A 17,066-nucleotide genomic window follows, 5' to 3' on the forward strand; every position below is an offset into this window, starting at 1 on the left:
TCTAGTTTACCATGATTTTATTGAGATTTTTTTCTAAATAGAATGAAAAAAATACATGTGAAATAAATACAGTAACAGCTTTTATTAAGATGACTTAAATTAAGAAAGGATCACTAACATTTCACATGAAAATTTCCTCGTAGTCAATTTATCTACCCTTGAACACTGTTTTACAGTTCAAGTTCTTTATTTTCAGTATAAATTAAGTACCGCTGTGAATTTTTTATTGTTAAAATGTACAAAATTACTACAAACACAGAGAAATTATTCCTAGCACTTACATGTACAAATATACAAGGCAGAAATCAATAAATAACCATTAGAATATATAAATGTATCCATGATATTGAACTGTATATAGGGGGCAAATGAAATACTTAGCTTATGTCTATGTTAAGCACAATCAGGTTTTTTCCTTAAATATATCAAGCCAAAAATAATGCTTTGATTAGAGTTAAATCTTTTTCAAAAACAGGTACGGTTGGGCTTTTTCATTTTATTTGACTTTATGTAAACCAGGTATTGTCATCATTGGAGAATGGTGTTAAAGTAATCTCATTTATAAAGCTTTAATGGTTTTAAACGACATAAGCAACGGTAGGGCCGGCAGCTATTTTGTAGGGTCGGGTAACCTGAACCAAATGTAATTTTTTAGGCCTTACCAGCAAATAAATAAAGTAAAAACTACTGATTATTACTAAATTCGAGTAAAGAATGAGGGTTTTACAATGTGTGGTAAGTTTTACTGTCACATACTACCCTTTAGTATAGTATAGACTTAGTACAGAACAGAAGTTTATTTTGAGAATGAAGATTATTCAGGTAATGGTATCCTGTCAAAGTCAACACAAACATTACACTAGTACTCCATTTGCCCCCTTAACGTCATCTCAGGTGACAGACCAACTGTTTGTAGCAGTCATATAGCTTCACTTTATCGCATTCAAAATTAGATTTACAAAGAAAATGATCAATTACCAGAAATATAACAAAGTAAGAAAATTCTAGATACTCATTAAAATAATACATCAGTCTAGAATCAGTGGAAATACTTAAAAATCTTGTCCGAGATATAAATGCACGTCGGATCATGTGAAACAAGTGCACTGTGGATGGCTAGATGCGCACGTGTATTTTATGTGGCTTGAGGATGGTCGTTTCTACTGTTGGACAGTCTGGGCCTGCTGGGCCTGCATGATGTCTAGGGCTCGGAGGTTTGTCTGTACACTGGCCAGGTTCTGTTGCCAGCGAATGAGACTTGCGTGCAGAAGCTGCCAGTGGGGCCGTCCGAATGTGCGGTGTGTGGTCGACGTGATAATTACCTTCCGCTGCATCTGGTCAATTTTCACCTGCACAGCCTTCGTCTTCACAACTGCAATTATAGGCAGAATTAATATATGTATTATAACTGCAAAAAGAACTTGAATAACTGCAAGTTCTGGTTGTTACTTATGTTATATTCAATAAACACAAATTAAGTGAAGCATTTTTTCCATAAAAAAACATGGTTTCTATGGTTATTAATTTCTTCCAAACTCGTTTCTTTCAAAAAATTGTCATTGGCGCATCAAATTCTCGATGATTTATTACCATTAGTTTACTCGTGTTTAATTAGCAACCACAGATTATCACCCAACTTATTTTGACTGCTTTCATAGTCTTTGTTTAAAGCTGCACTCTCACAGATTGAACATTTGAAAAGTTGTAAAAATGGTATATCTGTGAGAGTGCAGCTTTAAAAAGGCCCAGTGGATTAAAATACTAAAGTTAATCATCATTTTTGTTTTCTTAATTTATGTTCCATTTACGATTCCTTGTAAGGAAAACAACTAAAATTATGAACTAGTTGTAATATTGATACATTTATGTTGCACCTCATTTCAAGAATAGAATGTACTTAGTAATGATGACATGTGCGTGATGCCAAGTTTAGAATTTAAAATGTACAATACAAAATCTCACTTGTTAACACATATCTTACGCAATATGAGTGATATCATCATGGAATTTTTTGTATTACTTCCTGAAATGTCATATTATTCAAATACCCAATTAAATAATAAAACTTAATGTTATTCTTAAGGCCCCAAATTTAGAGATGCAGCTCATATTATATTGACAAAGTTATGTCTGTGAATTTGTAAAACTGCAATTTTCAATGATTAGGCCTTGTACTTATTGGAGGCTGCTGGGAAAAATGAACAATATTATCTAGTAAAAATTTGTAAGTAAATAAACCAAACATGGATCTATAATGCTGCCTTGAATTTGCCACAGAAAGTGTTTAAGCAGTATTGCGTTTGGTGGTATTTAGTTGTTGTTTGTTTCATATCTTTAATTTATTTGAAAATAATTGCCTTTTTGTGTATTTGTCCAAAGTGATCCTGACAGAAAAAGCCTAGAGCTTGCCTGTTCATATGATTTTTTGTTTACTATAGCACCATTGATTTTCTACACAAGCTAAAAGCATAGCATAGAATTTTCATGATGCAGCACAACACATAATTATCCTGCTCGTTTATTTCTAATACCTTTAATTCTGACAGGTGTCAAAAGAAACCCAAAATAAAAAGCCAAAAACTTTTCAATCATATGGTTCTTTGTTTACTATAGCACCATTGATTTTCTACACAGGCTAAAAGCATAGCATAGAATTTCCATGATGCAGCACAACACATAAATATCCTGCTCGTTTATTTCTAATACCTTTAATTCTGACAGGTGTCAAAGAAACCCAAAATAAAAAGCCAAAAACTTTTCAATCATATGGTTCTTTGTTTACTATAGCACCATTGATTTTCTACACAGGCTAAAAGCACAGCATAGAATTTCCATGATGCAGCACAGTACATAACTAACTATCCTGACCCATTTATATCTTATACCTTTATTTCTCACAGGTGTAAAAGAAACAAAAAATAAAAAGCCAAAAACTTTTCAGTCATATGGTTCTTTATTTAATATAGCACCATTGATTTCTACAGTGGCTAGAAGCGCAGCGTATAATTTCCATGATGCAGCTCAATATGAAGAATTCTATTTTTAGTAGTTTAGGTTTTCTTTTACATACAGCAAAATTGCCTATTCATCATTGGTAGGTGTGCAGTTGTGTGCTGCAACAATGTGAAGTTGTTGCAAAGTAGTTCTTCAAAGAAACGTTGCAAAGTAGTTGTCCAAAGAAACTAAAAATTGTAAGCTAAAAACTTTTCAATCATATGTTTTTTTTTGTTTACTATAGCACAATTGATTTTCTACACAGGCTATAAGGTGCAGCATAGAATTTCCTTGATGCAGCGCAACACAAATATCCTGGCCCCTTATTCCTTATACATTAAATTCTGACCATAAATTCTAAATGGTGTCAAAGAAACCAAAAATAAAAAGCCAAAAACTTTTCAATCATTGTTAACTATAGCACCATCGATTTTTTACACAGGCTAAGGCGCAGCGTGGAATTTCCATGATGCAGCACAACACATAAATATCCTGGCCCTTTATTTCTGACTCTTATACTGGTGTCCAAAGAAACCAACAATTGAAAGCCAAAAACATTTTCAAACATCTGGTTCTTTGATTACTATAGCACCATTGATTTTCTACACAGGCTATAAGGCGCAGCATAGAATTTCCATGATGCATCACAGAATCTAGAGTTCACTGTATTTGTAGCAATTTTGTTTGGCTGAATGTTGACAAAAAATGGTTTTCTATTTTTAATATTTTCCGCAAATAGCATTGAGAAATTCTTTTGTATGAAGTGAATTTGCCTTTTGTAGTCATGTGCTGTAACAATTTAAAACATTTAAATGTCTGGTTCATTGTTTAATATACCCGGTAGAGTAATATTTTTTTTACCCTGGCTATATAAAGCATGGCAGAGAATTTCCATGATGCAGACATCTATAGATCAATGTATTTGCGGCAGTTTTTTTTTGCAATAGATATATGAAATATTCTGTTTTTGTTCAGCTATATGTTGAGTCAATTTTGCTGACATTAAATCTGGTTGTATATTTCAAATCATTTCAACAAATAGTGTTGAGCAGTTTTTTAATATTAGGCAAATCTGTTTCTTGAAGTCATGTGCTGTAAATATGTAAAATAGTTGCATGGTAGTTGTCCAAAAAACCAACAATAAAATGCCATGAACATTTCAAACATCTGGTACTTTGTTTACAATAGCACCATTGATTTGCTACACAGGCTATAAGGCGCAGCATAGAATTTCCATGATGCATCACAGAATCAAATAAACATGCATACATTTAATTTTGCCCAATCTTAACTAGATAAACTCTGCAATCAAGTATTTATGTTTCTTAAACTGCACTCTCAATTATTGACAGTCTTGACATTTCATCTCATTTTTTGTCTCAGAATCGGCTGAATTTGGCATCAATGCCTTCAATTCAGTTATAATATAACTCACTGTAGAACAGATCTTATTGTTTAGAAAACAGCAGAACATTTAGTTTTCCTTAAATCGTTAGTAAAGCTTTCCGCCACAAAACATCAATTTTTGAACGTTTATATGAAAAAAAATGTAATCTTTATATGATGTCAGCAGTCATATATCACTGGGTCCCAGACATTAAAACGGCAATTGGTTCATTCCAAGAAAAAAATTCTAAACTGCCAACCTGTGAGAGTGCAGCTTTGAAAACAATATCATATGATACACTTATTGTTAAGATGGCTTTGTTGTTTGCCAATGTTTCCATACCTTCAATGATGAAGACCTCCACCTCATCTTCATTCAGCTCTAACTCTTTTTGGATACTTTCGTAATCAATGTCCTTCTTCGTCTCGCCCATCTGCATAAATGTCAGCACGCGCATCTTACGTAGGTTCTCCTCGTGGGTAAGGCCTGTAAAACAAAGGATATAACATGAGTCGTCATTCAAATCTCTCATCTCCAGTGATGAACAAGTAATGTATATATATATATATATGATAAAGAACCATCTACCAGTTGAAAATTCATGATAAAAAGTTAATCCTGCTTATCTCAGTGATTAACAAGTAATGAATATATATATGTGATAAAGAACCATCTACCAGTTGAAAATTCATGATAAAAAAGTTAATCCTGCTTATGAAACAGCCTTGGAGACTGGAGACTCTACAAGCCTGACACTGGAAAAATATCTGCCAGGTTTATTCAAGATTTGAATATTATTTATATGTATCACAGGGATTGTTTCAATGTCTAACGGCATGTAGATATGCAGGAATTTGGGCTCAATGATGTAGAATTTTAATGGCTGATAGTGAGTGTTTGGAGTGTTTGTGGCTTGTCAAGATTTTTAACCTTACTTAAGCTATAACCAATTCTGGCGACCATAACAGCAGTTTATTAAAATTCTGGGGACCATAAAAGCAATTTAATAATTCACGTTCAGTGTTTACAAGTATGTGATATGAACTTATATATGTAAATCTGCAAATGGAAAGTCCTGACATGTGCATGTCCTCAGGAAATTGTCTTTTTAGGCAATAATATCCATATCAAACATTAAAAAGAATTGTTTGGGGTAAAAATATAATCAATTAAGTTATGAGTTATATAAAAACAACAACATGAAGTTATTGAACAGAAGTAGTGTTTTAAACTTAACAAATGTCAATGAGTAGTACTAAATTGTCTGAAGGGTGAAAATAGAGGCCACCTAAACCAGTGACCTCCTTGGAATCTCCAGGATAATCTAGCACTCCGAGTTTGTACCTAGCACTTCATACATAGGTAGTCTATCTCCAGTGCATTCAACTTCGTCTCCTACACCACTTCATGTCCAGACGGAACAAACTCCTATTTGTGTCAAGTCAATTAACAGTGTCTGAAGGGTGAAAATAGAGGCCACCTAAGCCAGTGACCACCTTGGAGTCTCCACGATAATCTAGCATTCGAGAGTTTGTACCTAGCACAACATAGTACATAGGTAGTTTTCTCCAGTGACAAGGAGAAACAAGACTCCTATTTGAGTCTAGTCACTAAACAGTGTCAGAAGGGTGAAAATAGAGGCCACCTAAACCAGTGACCGCCTTGGAATCTCCAGTATAATCTAGCACTGAGAGTTTGTACCTAGCACTACATAATACATAGGTAGATTTTCTCCAGCGCCAAGTGACAAGGGGCAAAGAGACTCCAATTTGAGTCAAGTCAATTAAGAAGTTTCTGAAGGGTGAAAATAGAGGCCACCTAAGCCAGTGACCGCCTTGGAATCTCCAAGATAATCTAGCACTGAGAGTTTGAACCTAGCACTACATAATACAAAGGTAGTTTTTATCCAGCGCCAAGTGACAAGGGGCAAAGAGACTCCAATTTGAGTCAAGTCAATTAACGGAGTGTCTGAAGGGTGAAAATAGAGGCCACCTAAGCCAGTGACCGCCTTGGAATCTCCAAGATAATCTAGCACTGAGAGTTTGAACCTAGCACTACATAATACAAAGGTAGTTTTTCTCCAGCGCCAAGTGACAAGGGGCAAAGAGACTCCAATTTGAGTCAAGTCAATTAACGGAGTGTCTGAAGGGTGAAAATAGAGGCCACCTAAGCCAGTGACCGCCTTGGAATCTCCAAGATAATCTAGCACTGAGAGTTTGAACCTAGCACTACATAATACAAAGGTAGTTTTTCTCCAGCGCCAAGTGACAAGGGGGGAAGAGACTCCAATTTGAGTCAAGTCAATTAACGGAGTGTCTGAATGGTGAAAATAGAGGCCACCTAAACCAGTAACCGCCTTGGAATCTCCAGTATAATCTAGCACTGAGAGTTTGTACCTAGCACTACATAATACATAGGTAGTCTAACTCCTGTGCATTCAACTGTGTCTCCCATACATTTCTATTAGAAAGTTCATGCTGCCATCTTCCTAGCTGAAGCAAACACCATATTGAAACTCAACTAGAGCAAGACATTCATTTGTCATATAAAAATGTGCCATCAAGTCAATTAACAGTGTCTGAAGGGTGAAAATAGAAGCCACATTTACCAGTAGCTGCCTTGGAATCTCCACGATAATCTTGCACACGCGAGTTCATCTTCTGCACTTCATACAGAAAGGTAGTGTTTCTCTTGTGCATTCAACTTTGTTTCTTATACATTCTTATGTCTTCTCATTGTGCTATCCCAAACAAGTGCCTAACTGAGTACCAACAGAACTGTATTATAATAAATTTCCACAAAGACACCTTTCCTGATTCTTCTATTTTAAAATAATTAAACTTGACATAACTTTTATTCTGATTATTGATAATTGAAATTCTCTTTGTAATTTGAAATTCAATGAATCAATACATTCAGACAACTTTAAACTTATTGTATACTTTGTTTTCATACATGTATATGTGTTCTCTATGTGCCTGCATAAAGCCTCGTCATACTTATTATATCCTCATGTTTGTAAACTCTGTTTGAATTGAGTGTATGAATAAACTTTGAAACTTATTGCTGCTACCTACCCAATGATTGAATGAAGTCCTTGTTATTCTTGTAGAACTGCTGGTACTGGGACAATTTCCCCGTCACAAATATCGTGAGTAACTGCAATGTCACAATAATACAACTGAACAAAAGTAAAGAGTGCTTGCTGAGAAGTGTTAGCGAAAAAACTCATAAAATCATATCTATGTATTTAAAATGTCAGTGATTTGCTCAGTGTTAAAAATTATAAGCTCAACAATCATTAACACAATTTAAACGCTTGTGAAATATACTGAAACTATATGCACTATTTTCTGTAAACCTCAATACTTCAACCTACAAAAAACACATAGAGACATGTTGTACTCATTTTGGGCAGCAAAAGCTAACATTTTCTTATTAAATCTGATGTTTCACTTTACAAATGTACCTCCATTTCACACAAACTGGGGATTTATGAACCCATCAAAGAAAATTAGTACAGTTCTTCATAAGTAGGCAGTCATATCTATTTTGAAGTATATCTGACAATCACCTTTAATTCACACCTAAACATTGTGACCAGTTTTATTTCAAACCCATCCTCTGAAAAATCTCATTTTTTCCCCAGCCCTACTGCAGCAACAGAAGTCATTTTCGCAAATGATGTCACAATGTGTCACAACAATTTTGTTTCATGTGAACAATTAATTTCATAGATATATAACTATGGAGGGATAGATTAATATTGAAATCCTTTACTGTAGATCCATTTGATTTTGCGATGTCTTTTTTGTAGTGGTTTTTTGATAAATGGTCACATTTGCGATTTAAAATTTCATATATTTGCCATATCAACAGCAAACATTGGTAAAATGATACAACACTGGGTTTTATCGATAAGATCAATTTGTTAACAATTGCGAATACTAAATCTTCATGAAATCAAGGCAATCTTTAGTACAAGACATCTATATCTACAGGTTAGGTCTTACATCGTGTATCAAAGCTCCCTCTAGAAACTTGACAGGTTTTAAGGTCAACAAATGGTCAAGTAGAAACGTGTTTGGGTCTTCTAAACAGGTAACTATACATCTGAAAAAGAAGCGAGAAGTAATATTATATTTATAGCTCATTTAAAAAATCCTAATTCTGGCCAATTATTTTCAAAATCAACCAAACATAAATGTACAAGAAAAAGGTGATCATGTTTGAAACTAGTTTTGGCACATACTTTAGAATTACTAAGTTTCTCTCAGACTTACATGTACAAGGATTGTTCAGGAAGCTAACAGACCCATCAATATAGATAGCACCAATTTTAAAACATTTTCAACAACATTTGTCATCTTCGTGTTAAATTTTCCGCAAACTTCCCGAATGACCCTCGTATTTCCATCTTTTGTTTAACCATATTTATTTTTGCAGGCAGGGTTCGAATTTAGACTCGCATACTCGCAAAATGCAAGCGACATTTGGAAATTGTGAGTGACTTTTATTCAAGCTCGCAAAATTCTGCAAGTGGCTTTTTTTGACCACAAAATGTTAAAAGGAAAGTAGAATAAACATGAACTTAATTCCGCTACGTAGTCGCGTGTAAACAGCAGGCTCTATAAGTAGCATGTTTACACTACCGGTATAAGGAAGACAGTACGGAGTCACGCTCTAGTAGGTTTTCAAAAATAGAACAAATACGGAAAAGGCCGAGTTTTATCTCGAATCTTTCCGGGATGCTCTGAGGCGTGCATAATACAAAGTTAATACGAATGACGTTATCACCTAGCTCAATCATTGGCTAAATTTAGCGCTTTCGCGCACTATATGTAAACCCCATCATCCTTTGAATATATTTCCGCCCAACTGTCAAAATGAATAGACTTCGTTGATCGATATATTTCATGGTCCAAAGTATCCACGCTACATTTACTGTTGCTTTTTTTATTTTAAATTTATTATTTTATTGTTTTTAATACTTATAGACTTAATGAAATCTGTAGCGTGCCTGTCGAATGGGTATTAAATTACCCGATGGCGAGGGTAAATATACAAAGTGAACAATGGCAAATTATTGGACAGCTTTGTTATCAAAAAGCTGCCAGCATCAGATGAGTCTTTCCATACCCCCCAAATAGAATAAGCCATCAACAAGTTCTAGTAGTCGAGTCACTCAAGATTGATACTTTTTTAATATTCATAATATGTCTTAGGTGTTAATTTCTACTTTAATTAGACAATATTATAAGGGAATAAAGCAAATAATAAAATTGCAAGTTGATTTTTCATTTTGCGAGCTGCCTCAAAATGCACTCGCAAAATTTTGCGAGTGCTTCTCAAAGTTAAATTCGAACCCTGGCAGGTGACAAGTTTTTATCAAACACACTGGCAAAAAGAAGAAATATGACTTTACGAAGCCATCTACTTATTCACCATCAGGGAGCATATTTAACATACAGTACACAAGATGCTAAAGCATGTACCTCTGTGCATCATCGCGGGCCTGAGAGGCATTGTCTTCTGTGTATGTCCCAAGAAGCTCTATCATTACCTTGGTCGCCTGCTCACTGAAAATACACATGAGCGATTCAAGTCGATGTTCCGTAAATGTTTTATTATATGTATATAATATTTGTCTTTATAAACATGCTTGGAGTGCTTCAATGTCAAATTAAACCCTTTATAAAATATGTCAGTGATGCAAAATAAAATATACATAACTTACTACCTTATTGCAAGTTATCAGTTTGGAAAAGCATTGAATTTAAGTAACTGATTCAGACTAAAAAACTTTGGAAGGCCACTAGCATATCTAAAAGGAATAATACGTTATACAGACAGCGATCTTTGTGCTGCAAACCAACGGATTTGAAAAGATTTTGTTGCCACAACGTGCATGCATGATTGAATGTATAGTGGCTATCCATTGTTCAACACAAAACAGGGTTCAGCATGAGGTTTCATTTCCAGAATGTCTTCACATTTTAAGCCCCTTAAAGAAGCAGTGTACCTGATCCTCGAAGCTATAAGTGTTTCGTGCAGCGCCCGATAAATGTTCTGTATTTTCTGCGTTCCAATGTCCCACTCAGAGACCCACTTCTTAACCTGCAGCATACATCATTTATGTAGTGATATTTGAACCGGTGTCATAGAGTCTCGTTTCAATAAAAATTATTAGACTTTAGATCATTTATTTCCCCTTTTCCCCAAAAACTAAGTTGTTAAAATATCGTAAAAACTTTTATCATATATCAGTCATTGAAATTAGACTTTTGGATGAACAAGCCCGAATTCTTATAGTATTGCTTGGTATCAATTTTTTGGACAAGCCCTGTTATAAAAAATCCAGAATTTGAGCAAGCCCGAAATACATTTTACCAGTGCAGGGCTTGCGGGCTTGTGTTAATTTCGACCACTGATATATATATTATGCCTGTAACTTTACAGGATTCCCGTGCACTAGTAAGGTTTATGATGAAGATTTTATTGAAACAGGACCCAGAAATTAACAGTTTTCAACATATAAATGCAATGCTGTTCGTCCATTTTGTTTTAAATTGGAATTAAAATATTTCATGTCATTTAAAGAAGTATGTTCACATTGAACAAGATTAAATGGTTTGGTTATGGTTACATCTGTTTCGAAAACAGGAAGGGTAGGTAGGCTTCTTTTCTTATTAGGCTTTTTGTAAGAATGTTATTGTTATCATTGGAAAATGGTATTATAGTAATCTTCTCAAATCTGTATAAAGCTTCGAAGGTTTTCAACTACATAAACACACACAGAACGAAATTATTTGTTTAAAAAAACAAAAGAAATGATAATAAAAACAATATGTTTGGCACCTATTTTGTAGGTAACCCAAACAAAGTTAGTTTTATTTGGCCACATTCAATGATCTGCAATTCTTGCACCTCATACACATGCAAAAACCACAAATATCAACCTGAGTGATGTCTGTGATGACCATGGATGCGAGGTCGGCTTCCTTCGATAGCAAGAGCAGGCTCAGGTACACGTCTGCCTTCTGTGAAGACTTCTCTGGCAAACCGTGGAAAAGGTTCGATAAACTGTAACCAATTACCATGAATCATAAAAACATAGCATTTAATAGAGAAAGGTTAAGAAAGATTAACTTTGACAAACTAACATGTTTATATGGCTAAATAAAACATGTTAAAGATGTACACCCAGAAAGATACCTGTGTTTTACAAAGAAAAGCTAACTGCAAACTTTTCACGTGCCCAACATATAATAATGATCAAATATTTTTTTTAAATTATAATGATTTTATAGTTCATAAAGTCTTCCCATACTTAATGGCTGTATTATGGCTTGAGGACACCACCAAATTTCAGGTGTTGTGTTCGAAATAATTAAAGAAGCATCAAGGGGGAAATTAACCCTCATCATAAGACAAGATGTTAATATCCTTAAGAGAATAATTTAGAGCTCCAGAAGTGTTTGTGTAGCAAAGGTGAATGACATCTACAACTTTACACAACTGAAATTAGAGAAAAAAGAGGTGCAAGCCTCGTATAGGCTTAAATAAACAGGTTTGTCTATGGTCACCCTATCGACCCCATTTATTTGCCACAAACTCAGTTTTTTATCCCCCCCCCAAAGCAGTATCAGAATATATGGCTACTTTGCCAAGTAGATTTCTTTCAGCAACAAATAATGCAACAGTTCTTTGTTCTATAGAAAATAATATGCTTTGACAGGAATTTCACATGCCTTAAAAAATAACACAAAAAAACCCTACTAGTCACCTACATCTTTATGGGCATGTGACCAGATACAAACCTATTTTTTTCTAGGTCTAAGAGATCGACCATGCTCTGTGCACCTTGGCCTTGGTTGCATCGTGCAATAATTCACCCCCAACTGTCACTCATTTACTAAATTAGAGAAGAAAAGAGGGCCAGCCCCATTTATTATAGACACCACCCAGGCTTTGTGCATGTCACCTTCGTTTCGGTTGCATCATGCAATGCTCAGACTGGACTCGATTCATCATCTTATCACCTGATAATAGGAGCCATTTCAATAATCTAACACAATCAGTATAAAGACAACTTATATTCCTAATTTCGGATATTTTGCTCTTTTGAAATTTCTAATTCAATCATATGTAAAGTCATAATAAACATATTGAAGAATCAAATCCAAGAGGCTAACTTACATTCGTAAGCGCACACTGCACTTTTTATCTCCCTTGGGGAACTGTGAGACATTTTTACAGAAGAGCTGGATGAGGTCTTCACTCTGCTCAGTTTGCATCAACAACAATGATATTAGGCCGTTAAATACCATCTCTATCTCTGCAAGATTAAGATACAATACATGTACAGTAGATCTATTAAAAATCTTCCAATAAAAGTGCATGTTCATTACCCTATAATTTCAAATACTGTCCAAGTAACATTTACAGATTTTTTTTGCTTAATGTAAAGAATTCAAGCTTTCAGTCTGTTTCGAAAATGAACTATAGTATATTCAAATGTACATTATTGGAAACCCAGACAAATTGATTTTTTGGAACCAATGCGTATTGGAGGATTAATAGATATTAATAACACAAAACAACCAAATTAAACTGCATTTGGAACTTGGAACTATGGATTTTGTACCAGAGTCTGAGGGGCCGCCCTCCTTCCAGCAGACATTGCTGGCCTCGATACACTGCCTTAGATCTTTTACGCCATCTTCTGTGTTTTCCGCTGATATTTCCGCACCCAACTCCTTTAGGTATGCGCGCAACTCACTCGTCTGAAATATTAAAGAGACATAATGGTATTATAACATGTTCACTATCATTCAACCAGGCTGTTTTTATAGCATAATATGGGATAACTTCAGCCCCATTCACCAACCTAAAAATGTCCTGTTTACGACTATTTTTTTTAACCGAAATTAGAGAAGAAATGATTTCAGTTTAAAAAAAAATTCTTTTGCACAGTTCTGTCACATAAAGCTAGTCATGTGGTTCGGTTTCATATATGACTCAACAAGCCATCTACACTTGATTCTATTTTAGAATAAATAGTCGTTACTTTTTTGAGTTTGTTCAATGTTTCATTTTGCAGACACATCTCCCTTTTAAGGCCCAGGCCCCATTCATCTCGAACACTGATAGCTCTTCTGTACAAGACCAAGAGTATTTTGTTGCGTTACACACAATCTTTGTATTAATGAATGGCATATTGCAGCTGGTTGCAAGAAGTCCGCAACTGTCCAAGGAAATATTTTAGCTGCCTTGAGAGAAGCGTTTGTTAGTTTTGTATATTTTTAGCAAGAAAATACAGACTGAAAGAGTGTGTCCAAGTTTTGAAAACCATATGAGCAGACCTCAAGGCCAAAATCAAAGATTAATAGCAACAAATTGACTAGAAACTCTGATAGGCATTTGCCATACATGATATTTGTTTATCTCATAAAAAACAGATTATAGTTTAATTAATAGGCATTTTTTATTGACATCTACAATTCTTGTAATAAAATATTTTAGTGAAAAAGATATGGTAGTTCATTTAAAAAAAAAGTTCTTCAAAAAGTAGAAGTTGAATAAGAACACTCAGAAAAATTGGTGCCAGAGCAATTCATAAAGATCCATGAAAATTAGTCAGTGACAAAAATGCTTTGTGTTCTGAGCAAATTCCCCTCAGAAGCCTTTCAAGAATAAGGCATGCTAGATAATGATGCTTTTCTGAACAGGAACTTTAAGTGAAACTATGGCAGCCCAGCCTAAAGAAGTAGCAGAAAATCTTTAAATACCTTCTTGAAACATTCATAAAATAAAAATGTCTTTGTTTTAATGCAATATGAATGAAATTCAATCCAATCTTTGTTGTATTGGGTTAGTTGAGTTCTTCTGCAATCTTACCGAAAAGACTGCGCCGAGTTGTCATTCTGGGAATTTAAGCTTTCATGATCGAGTGCTATGCAGGGTTCGAATTTAACTTTGAGGAGCACTCGCAAAATTTTGCGAGTGCTTTTTGAGGCAACTCGCAAAATGAAAAATCAACTTGCAATTTTATTATTTTCTTTATTCCCTTATAAAATTGTCTAATTAAAGTTGATATTCACACCCAAGACATATTATGAATATAAAAATGTATCAATCTTGAGTGACTTGACTACTAGAACTTGTTGATGGCTTAAATTCGTTTTGGGGGGTACATATGACTCAACGGATGCTGGCAGCTTTGTGTGCCCCCACCCTCCCCCTTGACCTGCTACTGAGCTGGGTGGCGCTTAATGTTCCATAGAATTTGGAGGTAGAGGGCTCAATAATAGTAAACAATAACAAACTGTAGTGTGTGTGTGTGTGTGTGTGGGCAAGAACTAGTCCAAATAATTTTATGTTGACGGATTTTTTTTAGATTTTTGATATGGCAAATCCTTCACGTACAAATTGTTTAGTATCAAAAGTGGGTAGTTGTTCCGATCAGGATTCTGTGTTAAAGCATACAAGAAATATTACCAGATAATGTTATTTTATATAGAAGTTCTGTATACAAAAAATAAATATCCAACTTATAATTATGAGTTTGACGGCTTTTCTTCATTTCATTCTGACTGTCAAAACATAACGATATATACATGAAGGGCACCTGCAAGGCTTTAGGGCACAGTTTTAAATCGCTCGGAACATTTCGGCCATGGCCGAGTTGTTACGATTGTAGAACGAGGTCTTCTCGAAGCTTTGTCGGAGGAGGCCGAGTTATTATGATTGTATCGAGTTGTTCCCCTTCGCATAATTGTTGTCTGTGTCAGTCAACTTTCGTTTTATTGCAAAGGTAAACAACTTGTTTTAATGCATTAAATGCTTGTTTAGTGCAAAATAACATTTTACTTACATGGTAAAATATAAATATAACTCTTTATGATCAATTTCAACCATAAAATACTTCACTTAAAACAATTTTAATATTTTTAAAACAACCCCGTTTTTTGCACATTCCAGTTTAGACGTTAGGGATTGGAAGAATCCCGTATAACACGTCTATTATTTGAGACTAGGGCAAGAACCAGCTGCCCAGTTAGCTCAGTTGGTTAAGAGTACCGTGCTAGTGTTATGGCCATTATGGGTTTAAGACCCACAACCGGATTCAAGTACCGTGACTCAAGAGATGAGGAATATAAAACGTACACAACAAAACTGGTTGAACATGTACACCAAAAGTGGTTCAACAGAAATAAGAAAAAGCTAGCAATCTGGAATAAATTAAATGTTCGACAAAAGAATATTTCTATTTGGAATGTACGGAATTATGTAACTTGGTATGTATCTTTGTTGTTAAACAAACATTACCTGATCTGATATTTCAATATCAATGAAAGTTGGAATGCTCATTTTGTAGAAATGTTGTAAATATGGCGCACGTGTCTGAGTCGGTGTTACCACACAAACTATCCCTGATTAATCATCCTATGGCAGTTTGGTGCCGGTAAGTGTTTTAACGTTAAACTGCTTTTTACTGATGTCTTTATATTATTTTCCGTGACATTTCCAGGAAAGATATTTTAATATTATATGCGCTTAGATATTAATAAAAATTGTGACATGACTTGTAAATTTCGTTTAATTTTTATTTTGTAATCTAATTTCGCGACACTATTTATTCCCCCCATTGTCACTGATAATTTTCTAGTTCAGTAATATAGTCAGAGGCACGTTGCTTTCATTTTTGTTCGAAAGTCTATTCTCAAAATGTACTGACATAAAAAAAACCCATCTTGTCTGTTGCTACATTATTTGGTGCAGACTTGGGAACTATGTCTGGTTTAATTCCTTGCCACTTCATTCTAAACGAAAGACCTTAAAGGGGTCGGTGGAATTACCGAAAATCCGAAAATCCCTGTAAATACCGAAAATCCCTTCCATTCTCTGAGGTATATAGCGTTTTCTTTAATACGCCCGGATTTACTACATTATTGTGTTCGAATGTTGTATGCCGTAATTGTTGGAGGTTGGAGAGGGGTGGGGAAGCCTGGGGGTGGGGGTAGTGGTGACTAAAACCCGGGACCCCCTTTCATTTTCAAAAGTTCGTACAAAAGAAGAGTATGCGAGGAGGTTCTTACGCCGTTCCTTCAAAACTGCATTGTGTTTTAGTGGGTTGTATGCTGTATATCTTGGTGGTTGGAGAGGGGTGGGGGAGTCGGAGTAGTTGGGGTGGGGCAGGGAGTGATTAAACCCCGGGAACCCCATTCATATATCTAAGTACATACACAAGAGTATGCAGTATGGTTTAAAACTGTATTGTGTTTAAGTGGGTTGTATGTCGTGGTTGAGGTTGGTTGGAGAGTGGTGGGGGAGTCGGAGGAGGGGGTGGTGGCTACAAAGAAGTCTCAAATACTACTTTCACATATCTCATTTCAAATTGTAGAGGTAAGGGAGGGTAAGGTCGTACCTTACCGTATGCAAAAAAGTATGCGAGGGTGTGTACGCCGATATTTAATACTTCATTTTGGTCGTCCTGTATGCCAAAGTTGTTGGTGGGTGGAGGGGGGTGTGGAAGTCGGACGAGGGGGGTGGCTTAATCCCGGGAAGTCCTTTTAATTTCATATATGTTAATGTTTTAACAACTAGTTCAATATCACATTTTATTGTGTTTGATTGCTATAATTTCTAACTACAATTCATATGATACCCAATACGAGTATCG

The 17,066-nt window shown here is 35.1% G+C and overlaps 2 protein-coding genes across 3 annotated transcripts in view; one reads left to right on the forward strand and one right to left on the reverse strand.

Annotated features, from left to right (window-relative positions):
• LOC128231927 (eukaryotic translation initiation factor 3 subunit M-like) lies at nucleotides 1-15,820 on the reverse strand. Its single transcript, XM_052945182.1, has 10 exons — nucleotides 15,713-15,820; nucleotides 13,029-13,167; nucleotides 12,581-12,719; nucleotides 11,341-11,464; nucleotides 10,404-10,498; nucleotides 9,877-9,960; nucleotides 8,395-8,494; nucleotides 7,459-7,540; nucleotides 4,724-4,867; nucleotides 1-1,372 (listed from the first exon to the last, which is right to left on the reverse strand). Exons 1-10 carry the CDS (start codon nucleotides 15,752-15,754, stop codon nucleotides 1,161-1,163), a joined length of 1,161 nt encoding a protein of 386 aa, XP_052801142.1. The 5' UTR covers nucleotides 15,755-15,820; the 3' UTR covers nucleotides 1-1,160.
• Nucleotides 15,658-17,066, forward strand: part of LOC128231928 (MYG1 exonuclease-like) — a 16,552-nt gene continuing 15,143 nt past the window's right edge. The window contains exon 1 of one of the 2 annotated variants that reach the window (XM_052945184.1): nucleotides 15,658-15,681. Coding sequence is in view for 1 of the 2 variants with exons in the window: in XM_052945183.1 (XP_052801143.1) it covers nucleotides 15,775-15,848 (74 nt within the window). In the remaining variant the exon portion in view is untranslated. Of the gene's footprint in view, nucleotides 15,682-15,737; nucleotides 15,849-17,066 lie in introns of those variants that run through there. The other variant, XM_052945183.1, reaches the window with a different exon arrangement.

Source organism: Mya arenaria, chromosome 4 (assembly GCF_026914265.1).
Source record: "Mya arenaria isolate MELC-2E11 chromosome 4, ASM2691426v1".
Classification (NCBI taxonomy): Eukaryota; Metazoa; Mollusca; class Bivalvia; order Myida; family Myidae; genus Mya; species Mya arenaria.

Excerpts from the sequence above, each read along its gene's own strand:
- LOC128231927 (XM_052945182.1), bottom strand. The coding sequence starts at position 15,754 with ATGAGCATTCCAACTTTCATTGATATTGAAATATCAGATCAG. Across the intron at positions 9,961-10,403 it reads CTTATAGCTTCGAGGATCAG|TGAGCAGGCGACCAAGGTAA; the intron begins GTACACTGCTTC and ends GTGTATTTTCAG. Across the intron at positions 4,868-7,458 it reads GGACTTCATTCAATCATTGG|GCCTTACCCACGAGGAGAAC; the intron begins GTAGGTAGCAGC and ends TTTGTTTTACAG.